The 18,563-nt window shown below is 46.4% G+C and overlaps 1 protein-coding gene across 13 annotated transcripts in view; it reads left to right on the forward strand.

Moving 5' to 3' along the window:
- The window catches only part of NCOR2 (nuclear receptor corepressor 2), a 399,104-nt gene that overhangs the window by 213,729 nt on the left and 166,812 nt on the right, over positions 1-18,563 (forward strand). For 12 of the 13 annotated variants that reach the window (XM_084649222.1, XM_084649223.1, XM_084649220.1 and 9 more), the window contains 2 exons: positions 5,350-5,406; positions 12,264-12,316. In XM_084649222.1, the coding sequence (XP_084505348.1) occupies positions 5,350-5,406; positions 12,264-12,316 (110 nt within the window). Of the gene's footprint in view, positions 1-4,949; positions 5,030-5,349; positions 5,407-12,263; positions 12,317-18,563 lie in introns of those variants that run through there. The other variant, XM_084649224.1, reaches the window with a different exon arrangement.

Here is an 18,563-nt window from a genome sequence, read left to right on the forward strand (position 1 = left end):
TTATATGAACAGTGCTGGCTACAGAATGGTGTGTTTTCCCTTCTTAATGAATCTGGCAGGAAATCTACAGTACAAGCCATTGTTTCCTAACGGAAGGGATCTCGCATGGAAAAGTCCCTTTTTGGCAGTTGTCCCTTTTTATGAGTAGGGATAAACGTTTTTCTTATCATGCAGGCCATATGTTACATCCCATTGATACAGTGCTTTACAAACGGTAGCATTGGTGTTCATGGAGACGTTCCCTGGCTGTGGTCCGTAGATCGCTTGCTGGTAGCCCCATGAGGCTGACTTCTCCTTGTTCCCAGTTGTGAAATGGCAATTAAAGAAGCTAAAAATACCATATTACCGCATCAAGCTGTTTTCCCATGTAAGCTGTGGCCTGTGGGTGCCACAGGGGTGTGGTAAGGTGCGAGGGCAAGTTGGGTGATCTCTTTTCAGATGTGGCACATGCTGCGGAAAGAGTGTGCGAACCGTGGTGTTAGTGGGGATCCTAAATTCTTATCCGCTGTCACAGCCGTCTCTCGTAGAGCGGGGGAGCTTCCAGCTAGCATCCCACTTTCATTAGTTGGGGAGCAGAGCGGCCGTACGGGGTTAAAGCAAAAGACACTTTGAGAGGGCAGCCTTCTCCATAGTGTGTACTTCAGCCTGATAGTTTGGCTTGTATGGTTTCTTAGCTACCTGACTGACCCGTTAGTGGAGCTGATCTTTTAGCTTTCAGGTTAGAACTTGTGCGTTTGGAGCCTAAGCATGAGAGTTCAAATCCTCTGCTTTCTCCCGGTGTAGCTGATGGGGCATGTCTGCCTCAAATAGCCGAGCCCAACAAGAGGAGTTTAAAGACGCTTCGTGCACAAGAATAAATACCATTGCGTTGTGTAAAAAGCAACATTTTCTTTTTAATCAAACAACATGCTGTAATCAAGTCCCATTTAAGGCAAATATTTTCTTTGTCTTTTCATCGAATTCATACATTCCAAGGCCAGAAGGGACCATTGTGATAATCTAATATAACACAGGCCATGCCGGAGAGAGAGCCATTACATTCCCAAATATATGTCGCAAGATACATTCTGGCAACTTCACAGATATTCAGGGACTAGCAGAATTCTCAGCACCGAGGCATTTTCACGGAGATTTTGATGGATGAAATGCAAGACAATTAAGCTGCATCTCTTCGCTGCTAGTTTGCTGTTTGTAGCTAATTGAATTGCATCACTGGTCGCTGAAGTGATCTGGGGTTGACTGGAATATAGCCTGCCTTGGTGAGAACAGAAACCAAGTGTAGATAATACAACTGACCACTGGGTGGCTTCCATGTCTGCGAGATAAACCCAGCTCTGAATGCTCGCATCGTCTTTTTTGCAAATCTGTGGTGGGACAGATTGTTGGTCGTTACTTATAACGTGCTATCGCACCCCCAACCCCGCTACAGACTTTGAAGCACCCCTCCCTCTATAGGGAATGGTCATGTATCAAATGACCCAAACAGAAGAGACTTGGAAAAACAGGGGAAATCAAATAGTCATCTCAGGGATTTGGCTTCCCAGACATGGCCCTGCCAGTGAGAAAGCCTTGCCCCCTGCCTGACAATCACAGCCTCACCGATTTCAGTTGTCTTGGTGGGGCATAGAGTGAAATGTGGGCCTGCATCTACCATGGCCCTAGACTAAAAGGCTTGATATTGTGGTAAGGGGACCTCGAAGTGTGTCCGATGGCTCTCTGCCAGCTAGTGCTGTGTGCAGATTATAGGCACCACTGATTCCCAGGCAGACAGCTGTGAGCTGCAAATGCAGCAGCTACTGGATCATCTTCAGGGGATGCCCAAGAAGGAGCAAATGGCAAAAATCTAGCCGGGCATTGTCCACCTTTGAGAGGAAAGTCTGTCTGGGCATTGAGAGAGTTGGCCTTGCTGAGCTCCATCCCAACATTATCTGTTAGCCTCTTAGTTTTGAGTTTAGCGATTCCTCCTGGTCCTGCGTATTGTAGGTAGACTTTTATACTGGGCTAAATATGCAAGAAAGGGGCGACCCAAAGAACCATGTATTTTTTGCAGCATGTTTCTCTTTGCCCTTTGCTGGAACTGCATTTATTTGTGTTTACAAATAAACTTTCTCCTTCCTCTCTCTCCACCTGCTGGATCCATCAGTGAAGTCACAATCCTCCGCTTATGGCGTCACACACAATCCCCGTGAAGTGTCTCCACTGGGGGACCAGCAAGGGGAAACAATCCTTTGTTAATGAGGAGAGTGACAAGGAACCTTGTTAGAAACACACAGAGAAAATGTTAGGTGAGCGTTATCGTTAGGGGAAAAGACTGTTCTTTCCAGAGACTGATGTTCCTGGTTCATCTCTGGAACAAGTACAGCCCAGGCAGGCAGCAATGCAATCTCTCCACACTGAATCCACCCACTTGCCTCACCCCAGAGCTGGATGGTCCACATCTGGGGATGACAGGACAGTTCCTTCATTTGCCAGCCATGGCGCCGGTTGCGCTGGTGGTTTCTGTGATGTGGATACCGTTCCCCTAAGAACAAGCCTGCTGCACCAACTCAGTTCACAGCGGCCACTTAATAGGCAAGGGACAGTTCGGGGAGGGGAAGGGGGGAATGAGACCCCACCAAGGCACCTTTTAAAATCTCTTGCATGTTTTCTTCACTTGGCAGGAGTCCCTCTCCCAACCCCATCTGGGCTGGCTGCATAGTTTACTAGCACCTCGATTCCACTCTGTGCTTTTGGTTAGGACCCTTCACACCTGCTTTTTATTTGCTGTACTCTAGTTGCAAGAGCCGTGAGCCAGGCTGCAGCTTGTAGCTGGTTTGTTGGGTGGTAGTTCAAATGCAAACCAATGTGATGGCCCCATGCTGGGCCAGACTAGCCTTTGAGTATCAGGGGGAGCCTGTGAATATTGGGGATGGGGCACTGGCCTTTCAGAGTGAGGGTGGAAATACCAGGGCTGGCTCTGCTCTCATGTCCCTCATTTCATGCTGGCGTAACACCACAGATTTCAGTGAGTTGCTCCTGGCCTTATGCTGGGGTGAGTGAGGTCAGAAGCAGACCCCTGTTGTATCTGGAAATTAGAGACAGGGAAGGGGTTGCTATAAAATTCCCGGAGCCAAGTCTCACCTCTGCACCCAGCCAGCTGTCTGCTTCTCCTCTAAGCATTGCTTGGGTGTTAGCTTGGTGGAGCTTATCCCTGCCTCAGCTGCTCTGGGGGTATTTTCCCCTTCAGCATCCCCTGGAGTGGGAAGGGGTGTGCCAGGAATATGTTTTATCTGTATCTCTCAGCAGGCCATGGCTATGGGGCTGTCTAGTGGATAGAGTGCTGGTCTGGGGCTGGAGAGATCTGGGTTCTATTCCTGGCTCTGCTGTTGACCAACCTTGCCCAAATCATTTAAATGCTCTGTGCCTCAGTTTCCCCACCTGTAAAATGGGGGTCATGATATTGACCTCCGTAGTAAAGTTCTCTGAGCTCTACTGATGAGATGTGCTGTGTACGAGCTGCATGCTGGTGGTGGTATTACTCTTCCTGGTGAGGAAGGCTCTTTTGCTGCATGATTCAGTTATATTGGGGTGATGTTAGCTGAATTAGTTCCAGATGACAACAATGTGAGAGGAGAATCCGTCTCATTGCACCCACACATCCTGCAGCCCCTGGAATAGTTTGAAACTCATCCTGGTTTGCTGGGCAAATTTTCATTTGTCAGGTGAGCTCTCTGGGGCTGGTTAGTGGATGGTTAGCCCGGGCTGGTTAGTGGATGACTGCAGATATGAGCTCCTTCTTTGTTCCTGGGACCAAACCTGCAAAAGTGCTCACATGCAAATCAGCTCTTCTGTGTGGGTGTGCAAGGAATTTCCACACCTTTGATCTGCATTTGCACTTTTGGGGCTCTGCCCTGATGATGAAGGGAATAGATAGTTATAAATCTTGGGAAACATAATAAAGCCCTTGCATTTGCTGGATGAGGGTCGAGGTGAGCTGTCAGCACGGCATGTGGGGGATTAGCGAGGCATCTCCCATCACAAAACATTGTAAGTGCATCCAGCTGTGGACAGGCATCAGCGTGAGAGGGTTATGTGCTTTGCTGTCAGAGAGGGGCCCGTATCAGCCCCCTCGATCTAAATACCCCAAAAGTTGAAATCCTGATCCAAATTTGGCAATTTATAGTGCACTTAACAGAAACCCTGCCCTCAGGCTGCCCAGCCTGGAGAGTGTTTGAAATTCAGATCCCAAGCTTGTGGCTCTAGCCCATCTCTCAGGTGAACGTGCTTCAAGAAGGATTTTTTCGACTCCGCTGTGTTTTAAAACCCTGGGGGAGCTGATGGCGCTCCCCATGCTAAGCCCTTCTAGGCAGCAGTGGAATTTTATTCCCCCCACCTTCTAACCCTCTTGAATGCTTAAAATTCTATGTTTTATTTTATTAAGTGTGTATAAAAATCCATCTCCGCAGCCCCTGATACTGCCAGGTGTTTTGTTTTATGTGCTCAGTGCTGGGTAACCTCAGCAGCGTAAAGCGATCCAGACCTATCGGGCTGTTGGTACCAATCACTGAGAAGCCTGGCTTTGCAAGGAAGAGAGCTTTTGACGGAACATGTCATCTTTTATTTAGCTCCCCCACCCCCGCCTCCCCTGCAGTGAACCCCTGGCTCTTTTCAGGCCTGTTTAATTAGTAACCACTGAGCACAGGATGAGACATGTTCCCGCTCTCCTAGCAAGTGCCAGGTAGTTTGGCCGGGGAGCGGGGGATGTGTGTTGTACTGCGGAGGGGAGAGGGAAGCTAGCAAGGGAAGGAGCTAAGGGCAGCTCAGATGTAATGATCACATGTTCAGTGAGAGGATGAATCCTGGAAAGGGCATCTCTCTCTGGCTCTGCCTGCTCCCTCTCCCGCCCCCTCGTGCTGCGCTCGTGCTGAGGTAATTGTACAGAATCCAGCCGCCTGCAAAGCGAAAGAGAATTCAGTTGCTACTGTGAGCAGCCGAAGGGCTCCTGAATGAGCGAGCGCTGAGGACGAGGGGGCGGCTGGGGCAGCATGGAGTAGGTTCCGGCGTCTGGATTGTTTTCTGCAGCTCCTCTGCGGACTGTGCAGGTTAAACTGAGCCAGCGGTGCCCTTTGCCTGCAGTGCTGTGTTGCGGATCTGGGAGCTCTGCTGCTTTTAGCCTTTTCTTTCCCCTGGCACCTTGGTGGGGGGTAGCGGAGGAGGGGGGGTGGGAGTGGGGGTTGAGTTTAGCAGCAGTTTAAAAAAACTGAACAAAAGGTTTTGAGCAGGGAGAAAAATGAACCCTGGGACTGAAATTCTGATTGGCGAGAGAAATAACTTCTCTTCCTGTCCCCTCTCCCCCCCCCTTCTTTGCAGAAAAAAGCAGAAGCGGCCCACAGGATCCTGGAAGGATTGGGCCCCCAAGTGGAACTGGTAAGTCGTGCCTCACAGTGCGGGGATTTGGAGGGCAGCCAACTTCGTAGAGGTCTTGGAGACCGGCGCACCATCCTGTGTGTATGTGTAAGCCATAAGAAGGAAGTGTTCTGCTGGCCAGAACATGTCACTGGTGTGCACCAAAGGAGGAAGCAAAGCAGATAGGATGAATAATCTCTCTCTCTCACACACACACTCACACCCCACCCCAGGTAGCTGTGTTCTGGGAGCCTTAGCCTGTTTTCCCTGCTTCTACCTCAGACGAAGGCAGAACGGCGGGAGGGACTTACCCCAAATTTCATTGGTGCCTGACGCTGCCGTTGTGAATCTGTGATGCTAATGTTGTCCTCCACCACGTTCCTGGTCCTATGCGTTCAGCACCTCAGTGACTGGTGAACATCAGGATGCCGTGTGTGGACGATCTCATTGTGGGTCCCCCTCCCCAGCACAGTTATAATAGGATCACATGGGGGAGGGTGGCAGGAGAGGTGTCAGAGGAGTATGTTTCAGAAGTGCTAGTTCTAGACTGGAGTGACCTGTCAGCAGTAATTATGTGAAGTTGTAAGAGTCCAGCTCCAGTCTCTCTCAGCTGCATGTCGTACTTGTGGGAGCAGTGAAAATTCCATCAGCGTTATCCATGGTTGCTGTCAAATTCAGCTGTCCCCTCCCATCTACCCAACACACCCTGCTCTGTCTCCAGCAATGCAAGTGACTATATGATTCCTGAGCTGTAGGTGAAAACAGCTCCTTGCGGGGCACTGTGTTGGGGCTTCCCAGGAGAACTCCCTCTACACTATACAAAGGGAGCAGCTGGGTGTGGGGAGGATTGAGTCCTGTATCACGCTGAGCACCTTTAGCAAGATGCTGAGACCCCTTAGCACCCACTGACTGCAGCCTTGCACAGACCGGTACTTTTAGGTAAAGTGTGTGTGTTGGAATCTGCCAGATGACTAGCCCTTGGGAAGATGGGGGCGGCAGGGAGCTGTCCTTGCCAGTTTTAATTCAGAAGTGTTTGGGATAGCATGGCATTAATCTCGTGTGTGTGTGTGTGTGTGTGTGTAAAATATATATTAGCTTTCTTGTGACACTTCCTGTGTGCACACACACACAGGAGGTGTCACAAGGAAGTTAATGATCCCCCGGTTCACATCTCAGTTAGGGAGATGGTGCATAACTGTGTCTGCTTGTAGTCCCCAAGGAGTTAATCCCTTCAGAGTCTCTCTCTGCTTCTCAGGTTGGCTGTGTCGGGGATTGGTGCTGGTACTTTAAATGTGGTGTGTTTAAATAATAAATAAATGGCACCGGGTGGTGGTTACTGAGGCTAAGCCTGTCTCTCTTTCCCAGCCTAATCACTGTCCGTTCCAGCCCCTCTTCTGAGGGGGGCATGGAAACCTGGCCTGTACGCACATGCTCCAGAACAGGGCTTACGTTCTTTTCTAATCCCTCACTCCCTGCCATGTTGTGATTAGCACAACAGGGCCCCAGCCATGACAAGGGCCCTCGAGAAGCTACTGGGACTCAAGAAATAATGTTCATACGCAGCTACTCTTCTGTATCAGAAAGGAAATTACCTCAGGAAGGAGGACAGAGCTTTCCATGCCTGCCTCGCTTGGTATTCCTCCTCTTTAGAAGGTCTGGTGATATAGGCACATACAACAGTCCTAGGCGACCCTCAAGCCTGAGAGTTTCTTGTGCCGCTCTGGGTCCCTTGGAGCCAGTTGCATGAGAAAGGGCTGCAGAATTTTCCTGAGTTCACTTGAAATACAGCTGTGAGAATTGCTCCTGGCTTCGCTGTGGGCATGGCGGTCTCACTAATATTTGTTCAAGAGTGCTCTGGTTACTATAGTCAAACAGAGGTGGTGACAGATAAACGGCTGCTTGATCAGGAGGCAGCTTGCCAGGTGCTGATTGCTCAAAGCAAGAGGTCACGGAGGAATTTGGTTAGTCAAAACTGAGAGAGGCAGAGGTCATACAAAACCACGGATTGCAATCTGGGGCTGAGGGGAACATCCTGATAGCGTTAAGGTGTTAATGGCAGGGTTGAATCTAGGGCTCCACCTCCTCAAGGTAGCGATTGTTTTTGTTTCCAATCCTGGTGGGCAGACAGATTGGCAGTTTGAACATTGCAGTGCATTGGAGCTCTCATTTGACTTCATTTTCAAAAGGGTATCACTATAGCCAAGTCCCCCATAACGAATGTAACTGTCTTCTCGTTTTTCCAAGTGGACGTTTTCCAGAAGGAATAGGCTGTGCTCATCTTACCTTAGGGAAATGCTGATTTGGATCCGTCACCCTTGCTTCTCTGCCCAATTTGGTATTTACAAAATCTCTCTTTCTGTGGGCTGTTTATGGCCGTAAGGAACGACCGAGTTTGCTCAACCAGTGCACAGTTAATTCTGAAGCATTTTACTGTTGGTGATCACCGATGAGATTATTGTATTTCTTATGGATGGGGGATGTCTCTCTCTGTTTGACTGTGGGGACAGATTTAGGATGATGTGGATATTGGGCAGATGAAAGTTTCTAGCCTATGAGCATATAATAAGTGATGTGTTGAACTTGATGTTGCGGTTTTAGAGTTCCATATTTCTTAATGTTTGGGTTTCTTTTCAAGTGCTGTGTGGAATGGCATGTCATTATCTCAAAGCACCCTAAACTGTTAGTTAACAAAAAATTTTGTGGATACAGTGTTGTTGTAGCTGTGTTGGTCGCAGGATACTAGAGAGACAAGTTGGGTGAGGTAATAAGATATTCGATAGTGTCTCTCAAGTTTTCCTTGTGGCAGTATAAGAAAAAGCAGCAGAAGTTGGTGACATTACTCAAACTGATGTATTTGCAAGGCTCTGTGTGCACAAGAATATATCATAACCCATAAGCAGCCGAACCACCATTACTCCCTCCCCTTCCACCAGGAACTGGTGTTTACGTGACTCATCAAACCCCTGTCGGTTCAATCTCAGTTTACCCAATCACACTGAAGAAAGGCATGTTCATTTATCAATATGTTTTCTCACCCTTCGTTCCAGTCCCCATACAGGAGCTCACGGCAGAAGTGCGCTGCAAAGTCGCTCCAGCCTTCCTGCAAAGAGATCCCCTCCAGTTCTATTGTTGATCAGGAGGGACATGCTGATGTGATGCAATAGAGTCTCCACTTGGGTTTTTCTCTTCCCAGCACAGGCATTGATTCTGAGGATGGACTTACCCTCTCGAAGTTACCTGGATTTAGTAGGACAGACGCCTGTTTCCCCTGCAGCTTTCCAAACTTGAATTAGTCAGCCGGCTCTTTGCCTGCACTTCAGCGAGCAGATTTGGGTGGGTTAGTGTTAGAAATGTGCACTGGGGAAGGGAAGCTGCTGTTAACCTGGCTCCTGACTGGGTCATACCTGTCTTGTCTTGTAAGCCATTGCATTGCCAATGGAGGTTGCTACAGCATCCTTGTAGCACATACATTGCCTGAGATACAGTTGTAGTTTGTTGCACTTCTGCATCATGACGCAGACCACCAGTACTGCCCCCAGAATTTCATCAGCCATTTTGTCACCCTATCATCCAGTTTATTTAGATCCCTTTGTAACTCTTCACAGTCTGCTTTGGGCTTACCTATCTTGAGTAATTTTGTATCATCTGCAAACGTTGCCAGCTCACTGTTCACCCCCTTTTCCAGATCATGTTTGAATATTTTGAACAGCACAGGTTCCATTTCAGATATTTTGGGGACCCCACTATTTACCTCTCTCCATTGTGAAAACTGATAATTTATTGCTGCCTTTTATTTCCTATCCTTTAGCCAGTTAATGATCCATAAGAGAACCTTCTCTCTTATCCCATGACAGCTTACTTTGAATAAGAGACTCCTTTCAAAGGCTTTCTGACAGTCCAAGTACACTATATTGACTGGGTCACCCTTGCCCACATGTCTGTTGACACCCTCAAAGAATTCTAATAGATTGGTGAGGTATGATTTCCCTTTACAAATGTGTGATTTGTCCTCCAACATATTGTGTTTATCTAAGTGTCTGATAATTTTGTTCTTTATTATAGTTTCAAGCAATTTGACTGATGCTGCCTGTAATTGCCAAGTTCACCTCTGGAGCCTTTTTAAAAAAAAAAAAGGCATTATGTTAGCTATTCTTAAATCGTCCTCTGTACCAGATGACTTGAACGATAGGTTACGTACCACAGCTAGTTCTGCAGTTTCACATTTGAGTTCCTTCAGAACTCTTGGGGGAATACTATCTGGTCCCGGTGACTTATTACCGTTCAATTTTTCTATTTGTTCCAAAACCACCTCTAATGACACCTCAATCTGGGCCAATTCCTCAGATTAGTTACCTAAAAAGAGAGGCCCACATCTCCCCCACATTCTCTGCCGTGAAGACCAATGCAAAGAATTCATTTAGCTTCTCCACAACGGCCTTGTCTTCCTTGAGTGATCCTCTAGCCCTCAACCATCGAGCGGCCACGTTCCTGCTTCTGATGTATTTAAATTTTTTTTTGGTTTTAGTTTTTGTGTTTTTTTGCTAGTTGTTCTTGAATTCTCTCTTGGCTTACCTTATTATACGTTTACACTTAACTTGCCAGAGTTTATGCTCCTTTCTATTTTCCTCACTGGGATTTGATTTCCAGTTTTTAAAGGATGCCGCTTTGCTTCTGAACTGTCTTGTATTCTCCTGTTTAGCTATGGTGGGTTTTTTATGGTTGTCTTACTGTTTTGTTTTTTTTATTGGGCGTATATGTTTAGTACAGGGGCTGGATCTTTGAAAAACAAGCTTCTAGGACAGACTGTAGTAGTATCCTACTATAGACTGAAAATGTCCATTGAATGGGTGTGGCAGGGTCTTAGATGCTGAAAAAATCGTAGAGAGAGAGAGACGCTGAGCCAGTAGAAAAGCCATTAGCCCAAGCCTTTCAAAGGTTGTGGGATGGGGAATCTGATAAACACAGGCCAAACCAGTCTTTTATCTCTTTGTCATGTCTCTTTTCATTAGTTTAAAGTGGAACAAAATTACATTCAACCCTCAGTTTAACCTCCATTACCATGGAGAGTGAACATGGCTGGTTTGTATTTAACCATGTTCAGAATATAGACTTCAACCATAAGCCATCCATCATGCGCACTCCTGGCTGTTTGACCACTCTTTGCCACAGATGTTAAATCGCTCGCAGATGGTTTAGTGAAACTTTATGGATATATTGCCTGCACAGTTGGATGGCGTTTCTGTGGTTAGACAGAGATTGTGTTCATCAGTTGCTGTTTGCGGCTGGGCAGTGGTTGGCTTTATTAACACAGCGTGGGGTGTGCTCACAGACCCTTATCTTTAGAATTAGGCCAGTGACTAGACATGTTGATTTGGTTATGATCCTGAATTCATGGTAGTCTCTTTTGGTACTCGGGCTGCGTCCTGGTGCCATTCTCCAGCAATCTCTGGTGCACTTGTGGCTCCCTGGCTGAGATCCCCGATCCCCCCAAACCCCACCCCCCCGGTCAAAGCCAGCAAGCGACTGCTGGGGTGTGGTATGACCAAACCTTTGTGATAAATGTATTTCATGCCCCTAAGCCAGGGCTTTCATCATCTCAGAAAGATTTACCCATGTCCCTGATCTGGGAAAGGCCGACGTGTACTCATGCTTTACTCACTAGTGCACAGTTAATCTAGGTTATGCCTCCGGCATCACCATGAATAGCCATGGTGCCACTTCGGTGACTCCCCGTCCATGGATGACAGGTGGCAATGCTTGACATGACCATTAATCCCGAAGGCATAGGGTTTAGTGACTGACTACATTGCCACCCTGCAAGAGCTCCTTCCCTCCCAGAATCTCCAAGCACTTTATACACACAAATGGATGAAGGGGTCAGGTCACCCTCCGCAGGAGGTGGCATGTCCTCATCCCACTGATGGAGAAACCGAGGCACAGCAGTTAAGCGACTTGCCCAAGGTTGCAGTGTGGGTGAGAGAGAGCCAGGAATAGGACACAGATCTCCTGACTCACCACTGCGTGTTCTAATCACTAGGCAGTGCAAGGACGGGTGGCCCAGTGGGTAGGGCTCTAGCTCGGGACTTGACATCTGGGTTCGGTTCCCTTTTCTGGTACAGATTTCCTGTATGACCCTGGACTGAGTCACTTAGTGTCTGTGAGCATCAGTTCCCCATTGGTAACACGGGGAGAACAGCACTGCCCTGCTTCCCACGGGTGTTGTGAGGATAAGTACTTTAAAGATTGACGTGCTCCGATCCAATGGTGATAACCCCGAGACAGACCGAATCCCAATGCAGTTGGAACCCGAGGGCTCTGTCTTTCTTCTGAGTGGCACCAGCATCTGACCCTCCCTGTGGCTGGCTCCCTTGGAGGCTAAGTCGGCTTTCCTTGAGTAGACATAACAATTTGCAGCACACACTGTTTTTCCCCCACCCCCTTCTCCTATCCTCCCCCGTGTCATATGTTCCAAGGTGCACTGCATTTTCGGTAAGTGAATAACACTCCGCTCCCCCCACCTCCCTGTGCTGTGCTGTATGGTGTTTATATGGATTACAGAGCAAATTGCTTGTTCTTAGCCAGCTCAGCTGCGTGCTGCCTGCCTCCCACGGGCTGATCTTGGATGCCCGCTGACTCAAGCTGCGTTGCTGTGTGTTTGGGAAGAAGCAGCACCTCCTGCATTAAAGGAGAGGAACAGAATGGGGCACGGGGGCAGTGAGAGATGGCACCGAGCCCAGAGCATTAGAGCAGAATGGACTACGCTGGCGTATCTCTCGAGGAGCTGAAAGTCCACGCTGATACAGTAGCATTTCTGACAGGTTGAAGTTTCTAAATGTCAGACTGTACATTTATGCCTTCGTTTTTCTTGTTTATTTCAGCCATTATACAACCAGCCTTCAGACACCAGGCAGTACCATGAAAATATTAAAATGTAAGTATGTGGCAATAAAGTCTATTTGAAATGTCAGGTTATGCATTAGGCTGGAGCAGAAGAGATGCTCACCTGCCTCCAGATCCCATTTCCCGTTAAGGCTGAAAAGAAATAGCGTGTACCCTTCTAGCGATACTGTATTGCTGCCATTGGTACCCAGAGCATCCAAATGTCTGAAAAAGTACATCAGTCAGGAAGAGCAGAGTTTGTGGGATGGTAAAGGTACCGTTAGATTTGTGTGGCGAGGAGTGGGGTGGGGGGGAAACTCGGCTGTCTTCGTGGGGAGGGAGTTTTAAATGAGTTGGTTAAGGAGGATGGCGTGGTGCATTTTATATACGGGAGAATGTATTTTAAAAAAGGATGAATGGGGGCAGAAGTTGGAGAGCCCAGGTGGGGTCAGTGGCTGCTCGGAACCCTTTGGCCAGCTGAGGAAAGCTGCGCTAGGAGGAAACGGATCCTCTGCAAGCAAGATTTGGAAACCGTGCTCTGCTGCTTAGCCACTGCAAAGGGGGAGAGCGAATGTGTAATGCTAGTCCCTACGTTCACCCTGCTTCCCTCAGGTGTGTAATACGACCCAGGAGAGGACTGGGAAGAGCTTCGGCTCAAATTTACAAAAGTAAGAGATCAGCTCAGATCCTCTTGAATTGATGGCCGGGTTATACCCTTGGGCGAGCAAGTGTGGCTGAAACTTGACAGAAACTTGGGAAAAGGAGGAAGTATCTGTGCTGAGCACCGTGTCAGAGTAGTATCTGTAGCTTTTCAAGAGCCTGCACTCCTTAATCACCTTTCTAACTTCCCTGTGCTGTTGAGTCTGACTGTGCCGATTCTTCTTTGAGCTCCCTTGTCTGATTGACAGCCTCAAGTCCAGGTATATTTCAGAATGAAGTGTAAGCGCAGTTTTGTTTGACACGTGCTGAGGTATGAAACTTCATAAACTGTCCGCTTTTTTTAATGTGTTTTTGGGAAGGATAGATTGAAGGGAAAAGTTGGACATGACTTTAAAGTGCCTCTTCTGTCAATGAGGCTGTAATGAACGTTTCATAGCAACAGATTGTTACAAAGATATTTACCAAGTTTTAATAATCCTGTAGTCAATTACTTGTCGTTTAAACCTCAATAAATGATTTGATAAACAATTGATGTTTAGTGACTACAGTGAGTTACCGCAGATAGATTGAATATAACATAAACTTCTAGATTTATTATCAATTGAAATTAAAAAGGTTCCCATGTGGCCTAACAGTTCTTGTCTGGGTTGATTCTGTACAGATGATTACTTTCAAATCACCCGGTTGCGGCTACCTGTTCTAGTTCCGAGCATACCAGCCATTTCCTAATATTCTGTGGCTTTCAGTGGAATATTAAGAGACGCTAGGCGAGTTGAAGTGAAGGAGTTAACATCGAGCTTCTTTCTTATTACAGGATTCAGGATGTAATTAAATGTGTTATGAACTGACCTGATTTCTAGGCATTTAAGTGGTGTTCATCTCTGTGGTATCCATAAAGGGAAAGGATTGTCCAGTGGGGAGAATGGTAGTCTGGGCATCAGGAGACCCAGGTTCAAGTCCCTTTTCCATCACAGATTTCCTGCATGACCTTAGGCAACTCACTTAAGGTAAAATGTCCAGAAGCACCTAAGTGATTTAGGATCCGAGGCCCCATTGAGTTTTTGCCTTTCTGTGCCTCAGCTCTCCATCTGTGAAATGGGGATGATAGCACTGCCCTGCCTCACATGGGTGCTGTGAGGATCAATACATTAAATTCTGTGTGGCGCTCAGACTCTGTGGGAATGGGGCCATACAAGTGCCCTAGACAAAGAGTATCAACATGCCTCAGAGGCATTAACAAATGAAGCACCCCCCTGGGATAGGGAAATATTATCCCTATTTCTCAGGTGGGGAAATTGAGGCACGGAAATTAAGTGCCTGAGGTCAGATCAGAAGTCGGTGGTAACTCAGGGCCAGAACTCACGTTTCTTAACCAAAAAGCTATCCTTCCTCTCCTTGCTTTTAAGTGTTACTCTGGATTTCTTTACTTAGTTTAGCCTCTTCTCCAATGATTGAGAAGTCTCGGCTGCCTTCAGCAGCTTCCAGAAACATGGATTATCTTTAAATCTCAGATTTTGTACAAACATAGTTAATTTTTCAAGTTCATGTTTGCTTACCCTCACCTCTTGCCTAAATATCTTCACTTCTGACTTTTGCACCCAAAGAGTTCATTTCCAGGATGATGGATCCATGCATATTTTGTCAATTACAGCCCATTCTTATTGACCAAGAGCATCCCTGCTGATTAAGTGGGATCAGAAAACGTGTGGCTTTGATAACCTGTTTACCTCTGTTGATCATCACTCAAGCTTGGCAAGCATTGCCAGAACCCTTCTACAAGTACTCACTTGGATTTTTAGGTGACTGTGCTGTGGCTTGTTCTCTAGTCGATTCACGTTAAGCAAAGGTTCTGGCCACTGGGTTTAATGAGCAGGGGGATTTGCAAAGGAAACTCTTTTGCTCTGAGTGAACACAAATGTTAAAGCCACAGGTACTGATACTCAAAGTGGAAGGTTTTTTTTTTTTTACCAACATCCAGTTGGGGAACAGGAAGAATGCTGTGGGATATACCTGACCAGTGACCATGGATGGGCAGCTGAAATTTTGAATTGTTTGCCCCCAGCACACTGTACTCAACTGGGGAGTTATTAAATAAAAAAATTAAAATGTAAGGAAATGGATGCATGCTCATGGATGTTCCAGGGGCAGGAAAAGAGGCTGTATTTCTCAGATGAATTACACATTGGGAATTATTTACGTGGCTGTAATTCCTGTTCATAATTTTCCTCTGGCGTTCAGGCATTGGGAAGTACAAAGCAGCGGAAGGAGAATAAGATGCTAGGGAGGGATCCAGCCCAGGAAGGATGCTGCTACCTGGGGGTCTGTATTCTCTGAAAGTTCACCTAGGGCTATATAGCTTAGCAGAGATCCATTCTGCAATGGGATGTTGCTGCTTATTTTGGGAATGAAGTATTAAGCTGCCATCCAGCAATGAGCTCCTTGCAGGCAGATCCCTGTACCTGTTCAGAGCTCATCACAGGTCCAGAATGTCACTTGCTTTCTGATAGATATGTTGCATCAGATTCAGTGTTCTTATTGGTTTTTGCTTTGCCACCATTTAAGCACGATTGTCTCGAGCCTATGGAAAGCTGTCACAAACAGCGTCTCTAAAGTGACACTGTCAAATTGATAGCTAGTCAATTGTGAAAAGAATGGGTTAAAAGTAGTTCCAGATATATTACACCTGCCCCTGAGTCTCCCTGCTAATTTCTGTGGTTTTACAATCCCATTTTCCTAGTATTTAAATTATTTTCCCTCCCCTCTTGCTTTGTAACAGACCCACACAAACAGGGGGAACTAACTAGCTGCCTGTACAGGGGAACAGTGAAACTGATGATTAAATACAAAGTGCTGTCAAATACACAGAATTAAACACTGAAAAGAGAGAAAATGGTGTTCTCTGATCTTTCGTTCCTTGTCAGCTTAGAGATTACTTATAGCCATAGTGGGGAATATATTTCCAGGTAGCAGTGTACAGGTTTTGCTGTTACTGTTTTTTTGTTTTTTTACATTAATGGTGTCCTTTAATGAGGATTTTTTTATTATGGGTTTGATTGTCCTGCCCCCATAACTTACTGTGTTACAATAAGCAAAAGGAGACCTTAAGGCAGGCAAGTAGGTTTGGGGTTTATGCTCAGAGTGATTTGGTTCTGCAAAAATCTGGAAAATAAACCTTAATTTAAAAACATCAATCCCCTCCTTTCTGGCCTATCACAGAAACCTCCCAATTAGCCATTTCAGCTGGTTATCAAAGCCAGTGAATGCACTCCTGGATCTAGGTCAGCATAAGGACCTGAAGCCCTCTCTGTTCCAAATGCACTCTTTTTAACAGTGGTCCCATCTGGAAGGTCTTGTTTTCTAGATTGTCTTGGTTTACATGTTTGCTTTGTTACCTGTTGTTGAATGTGCAAGGAAATTGGCAGGTCACATTCCTCCCACTGTTTCTGTGCCCCAGCCTGGAGTTAAGGGATGTAAAACCAAGGTTCCAAACCACTCCTGGTACTAATGATCCCAGGACACTTTTTGCAAGAAGAGAGCGTGTTAAGCCGCAGCGTCTCGACCAGATTAATTTTGATGCTGGTATCCTGGCTACGGCGCTTTTGCTGTTTTGGTTGGAGACATTCTTCTTCTTTCCTCCCCACTCCTCTTAAAATTGGTGTGCAGTTTTGCTAACAAATAACAGCTGCCATCTTCCACCCCAGAGGTGGCTGGATTACAGTGGGAGGTGAAGTGATCCTCACAGAAGAGTCCTCAGGGAGACGTCTTCAGGATGAAGGATAGGATAGAGTTGGAAGGTAGCATTACAAAGGTACAACAGTTTCCCTCAGGCTGAAGTACAAGGGGGTTATCTAGTCCTGTGAATAATTTCACTTTAAGCAGAGGTTCGCTGTAACCAGACTTGCAGCTGGCCTATGCAGGGAAATAATCTGGGATGACTATTCTCCTGAACTATCAACAGGATTTCACTGTAAACTAGTTCTACCGTGTTAAACACAGAAGGACACCCTGTGTAACAAGTTTCACGCCCGGCCCTGCAAGGGCAGTCTAACACTTTTTTCTCTCAATATGCAGATGGTTTTTAATTTATAGCGATTCTTTTTTTGCTTGCCATTGGACAAGTTCTGTTGTCAGTTACGCTCCTCCTACTCCATGGAAGCCAATGGGTTTGCAGAGGGGTAAAACAAAAAGCAGGATCTCCCCCCCACCCTCCCCATTTGTGCTTCTCTATAGTAGTCTTCTTTGGATGGCAACTCTAGTTTAATTCTTACTGTTTGGTTTGCTTCCTGATTGGGGCTTTTCACTTACATTAATAAAACAGACTCGATAGTTCTACCCTTCTTAAAATGTTACCAGTGTCTTTTATTTTCCTGGAGCTTGGTGTTGGGTCTTTTCCTTTGTACAGTGAACATTAATTTCATGCCCCAGTTCATGCCAGTGTTTGCAATTTTGAAAGCTTTTAAGTCTTATTTAACTGCTTTGCTATGTTCTGTTCCCCTTCTGCTTGGGTCCATTTGGTTCACCTATGTATGCAGACTTTAGAGCGAGGACAGTTAATTTTGTATGCTGCGTCTGCTGCGAGGTCTAAGGCGCTGTCAAGCAGGTTATGCCGAAGACTTGTGACCTACCTTAGAAATCTTTGCAAGCTGCTGGGGGAATGTCCTTCAGATGCTAAATATCTGATTTGTTAAAGGAAAATACCTGCCGCTGTGTCAATGGGAAAGGAGAAGTAAAAGAGCAATAAAAATTAAAATAGCCCCATTTTAATGAGATCCTCTGCAGAGGCTTTTCCCACTGGCTCCGCAGCAATCAGGCACTAGTTATTATTTCATCATTTTAAAACACAACATTGACAGCTCAACTTTACAACACAGTGTTGACAGTCTTCCTGTCGGCCCCGAAGATTATTTGAAGGCTATTTAAAAGGTCCTGAACCGAGGCTTGGGGGAAAGAAAGCCCAGAAATTAGAGTGACTCCATATACAATGGGCTTCAGAACAGTCTTCTCACTCCTTGCTTCAGACATTGCTGAAAGAAGGCAGCAAACACACTGGAGACCTAATTCTGCAGTAATCACATGCAATCTCATCTGTGTTGGTTCTTTCTATTGTAGCTTTGTGCCAGATTTAACCTCTTGTAGCACCTTTGCAATATTCTCTGACTCCTAGCACTGAAGGATTTAACTACAAGATATCCACACCAGGAGGATCAATTACCTGCTGTCCGCTGTGGGAACCTTTACCTTTACTAAAGTAGACTCCCACCCAGTCAGTCAGGAAAAACAACCCACCATGACTTTTCCCCTGAAGGACCAAGTTTATGTCATGGTTTGTATAAAGGGCTCCGTAGTTTGGAGCAAAATATCAGCCGCCTCTGAGCCCTAAAGAGCTCAGGAAGCTGAAATTAGGCAGCTAAACTCGAGCTGGCTCAGGCTATATCTTCTGTTCAGAGTTTCACGCAGGCCTTTTCTTCAGGCTCAGTTTACTTGGATTTTCAGTCCTTTGCTTTTTATGGCTCAGCTGTGAAATCAGAGCTTATTCCAAACTGGGCCAATGTTCTCTTGAAACACTTGCAGATGTGTTGGAGATCCTGGACCGAGTTCAGCGTTTGCAGTTGCACCTGAAATGGGGGTCACACCATTGC

The sequence above is a fragment of the Lepidochelys olivacea genome, assembly GCF_965140295.1.
Source record: "Lepidochelys olivacea isolate rLepOli2 genome assembly, chromosome: 15".
Taxonomy (NCBI): Eukaryota; Metazoa; Chordata; order Testudines; family Cheloniidae; genus Lepidochelys; species Lepidochelys olivacea.